At 37.8% G+C, this 3,537-nt stretch overlaps 1 protein-coding gene across 1 annotated transcript; it reads right to left on the reverse strand.

Annotated features, from left to right (window-relative positions):
• Window positions 1–214: 214 nt before the first annotated feature.
• LOC105270128 (sister chromatid cohesion protein DCC1) lies at window positions 215–3,257 on the reverse strand. Its single transcript, XM_011310850.1, has 7 exons — window positions 3,119–3,257; window positions 2,851–3,039; window positions 2,571–2,775; window positions 2,307–2,499; window positions 838–1,176; window positions 576–759; window positions 215–368 (listed from the first exon to the last, which is right to left on the reverse strand). The coding sequence occupies exons 1-7, from the start codon at window positions 3,133–3,135 to the stop codon at window positions 263–265; spliced, it is 1,233 nt and encodes a 410-aa protein (XP_011309152.1). The 5' UTR covers window positions 3,136–3,257; the 3' UTR covers window positions 215–262.
• Window positions 3,258–3,537: the final 280 nt, after the last annotated feature.

Consider the following 3,537-nt stretch of genomic DNA (forward strand, 5'->3'; position numbering starts at 1 on the left):
CCACCGCACGAGGTGGCGTATCATTCATCACTACCACCCCCGTGAAAACTTTATCGGGATTTGATTGGGCGGTCAACACACTTTATTAGATAGTCGGAATTAAATTCGGTGCGAGAGAACGTAAATACCAATTTACTCTAAGTTGATTGATTATTATATCGTAATTGCAGTTAGTAAACCTCTGAAGAATTGAAAATATAAATTTTATTCTCCATACTTGAAAAATTAGATTGTAGCATTTTTTTAATAACAAATCATTCATTCATTTTCCATGTTTACAACTGTAGTACCTAATTCCATTGACTGTGGAAGGCCGGGTATATTTCGTGAGGAGACCAGTGACATTAGAGCTCTTCGTTGTTAGACGCCTAAATAAAAAATGCATGAACTTCATAGTAAATAAACATTCGGTAATCCGCGATTATAGCTCCTCCAAATTATTTTCGCGAAGACTGTGAATATGTGATTTTTTTGCTTTTATCGTGTAGTTCCTAAATCCTTCAAGAGACGAAAGATTCAATTGAATTTGAAATGCGAGAGCATTATTGAGGGTCTATCATAATAAATTATCTTACGATATGTAGGGCGTGATTTCATCGACAGTCCACTTGTCTTTGACCTGGAAAAGTTGATGGAATCGTTCGTGAATGTCTTCAGAGAGACTGGACTCGGGAAAAGCTACAATATCTGTTCTTCCTTTGTCCTTGTTGTATTCGATGACAGCTAGACCATTCAAATACTTCTCTTTGGGTTTCAAGTCTACACAAAAACAGTGGAGCTTAATCGAATGCGGATGTTGCACATCAAATTTCACGTAAGAATGATAATAATATTTACGTTCAGGCGCTCCGATTTGCCAGGCCTGCATGAATTTTTCGTAGGCATTTCTAGGAGATGCAGCCAATAGCACTTTAGCCAACAGCTGACAAACTTTCTCTGCATTATAGGCATACAGAGAGTGACCCTCTGCAGACTCCTGCTTTTTACTCTTCGAGCTTCTCTCTGTGTATCTATCAAAGATCAGGTCAAAGACTGGCCGTGGAATAAGTTCCTCTAGTGCCTCGAACGTTTGCTCTTTATCTACTTCATCCGGTTGCCAGGAATTCTCCTCCATAAAGTCTAACATCAGAGTTAAAGCTCTGGCTTCATACTCGAAAGCAATTAAACGATAATATCCTGGAATGTAGGCGATACTCGTAAATTCTTAAATAAGCATCAATCAACGCTCAGCGCTAATGCCAATCATTTTTTTCGTGATAATCGAAGTTTCTATTTAACCAACGATTTATTTTTCATATTTCAGTATCAGGGGAGCATGAGAATCGAGGAGGTATTCACTGAATTTTGAAAATTCGAAATTTTTAAAAAAGTATCAGGGGAGCATAAAAATCGAGGAGGTATTCACTGAAAATGAAAAATTCGAAATTTTCGAAAAAGTATCAGGGGAGCATGAAAAGCGAGGAGGTATTCACGGAAATTTGAAAATTCAAAATTTTGGAAAAAGTATCAGGGAGGCATGACAATTGAGGAGGTATTCACTAAAATTGAAAAATTTGAAATTTTCAAAAAAGTATTGGAGGAGCATGAGAATCGAGGAGGTATTCACTAAAATTAAAAAATTTGAAATTTTTGAAAAAGTATCAGGAGAGCATGACAATTGAGGAGGTATTCACTGAAATTGAAAAATTCAAACTTTTCAAAAAGTATCAGGGGAGCATGACAATTGAGGAGGTATTCACTGAAATTGAAAAATTCGAAATTTTCGAAAAAGTATCAGGGGTGCATGAAAAGCACCATTGCGTGTGGCCCCTTTCTCTCTTGGGGTGAGGTACTGCAATGCCGGTGGGGTCACTCAAACCCCCAGAACTGAGCCTCTACTTTAGTCAATCCTCTTTGGTTGCAATCCGCAAACAGAAAAGGTCACTGACTTCATGTTTCTAGCTAAAGTATCAGCAACAGCTCTTTAGCCGAAAGAGGTAAATCCCTGAATTCTGAATCACATGCAGAATTACCAGCCGAGTCTAACGCGAGGCTGATAAACACGAGAGCACAGATCTTTTATTTTACCTTCGGTTGCTAGAGCAATATTTTCTGTTACGGCGAGGGCTGAAAGGATATTTTCCAACATCTAATTTTTCCGTCAATCCATTTCAGACATACTAACATGGGCTAGAAAAAAAATTTCCCAATTCCCAATAGTGGAAATTTTCCGGAAAGCTCAAGGGTTCTGATTTACTGCAGCATGTAGAATAATAAAATATTACTATAGAAAATTATTCGTGGATTGGAATCCTTTGTATACACACCGTCAATTTCAGCCACTAGATTCTGGGAAAATGCATTTTTCAATTCCCCATCGCTCATTTGTACACTCTCCCGCAGTCTTTTCCAAGTATACAATGACGATTTATCGATTTGTCTTTCGTATTCTACTCCTTTGAACGATGAGGGACTCAGAATAGCTAACAAATCTCCTACTTTGAGCCTGGACTCTCGAAGCTATATGACAATGTCAATAGAATCATCAGTATGTCCAATAACATGTCACGGCAAATATTCGATTAATATACCTCATAATACGTATGAAAAATCCTCTCAATGTCAATCCTTTCAACTTTTCTTTCTCCCTGATTCTCCATTTTTTTTATTTCCTCCGATAATTTTAATTTCGGAACTAGAATCAGGGAATTTGACATTTCAGCCTCTTTAACTTCGTAAGTCCTCGTATCACTGCACAGGACTATATGACCGTCTATTCCACTCTTGAAACACAAGCTTACGATTCAAATATTTTTATTAATTAAAAATTCATGGAAAATATATTTTCAAAAAATAAATTTATGTACTCACTCCTGATCTTCTTTCACACAAGACACTAAATGCTCGTCCATCTCCAGTAATATTAACTTTTTATTCTTGTCTAATTCAGGTCGTTGTTTCAGGTTGCTGTAGAGCACCTGAGTAGAATTCATCAATTTTTGCGGCGAAAGCCCAGCCAGCTTCAGAGTTTCGTCCACCTCTTCTGCCGAACGTTCGTATCTGAATTTTATTAATAGTGAGGTAAACAGAATAAATTCTCTAATTTCTGCGAGAGAGAACGAGAAAAATGTGTTTATGCCTTTCATTGAGGGCCATATCGATAAAATTATGGCAGTCAGTTCCTCGAGAATTCCACTATTTGTCTATAATAATATTTAAAAAACTCTATTGAAATTTGTTGACATGTGCAGTGCACATGAGTAACCCACGATTAAGGCCCGGATGGAGGGAGTTTTTTCTCGACTGGCGACTTTACGCCTTCATACTCCGCGGACAAAACCCGAACACTGATCTAAAGCGATGCCCTGTCGGTAACTACGGCAAACGCTGGAAACCAGGGCAACATCGGACAGTGGGGCTTTGGAGGGCGCCAGAAAACTTTTTCATTCTTTTTTTTTTAATTCGAAAAGTGCATTGAGATATTCCAGATGATGGGCGCGACGAGACGCATCGATTTCATGTATAGAAAAGTCGATTTTCGCGATTTTTTTTTTTTTT

This window comes from Fopius arisanus, unplaced genomic scaffold (assembly GCF_000806365.1).
Source record: "Fopius arisanus strain USDA-PBARC FA_bdor unplaced genomic scaffold, ASM80636v1 scaffold00078, whole genome shotgun sequence".
Taxonomy (NCBI): domain Eukaryota; kingdom Metazoa; phylum Arthropoda; class Insecta; order Hymenoptera; family Braconidae; genus Fopius; species Fopius arisanus.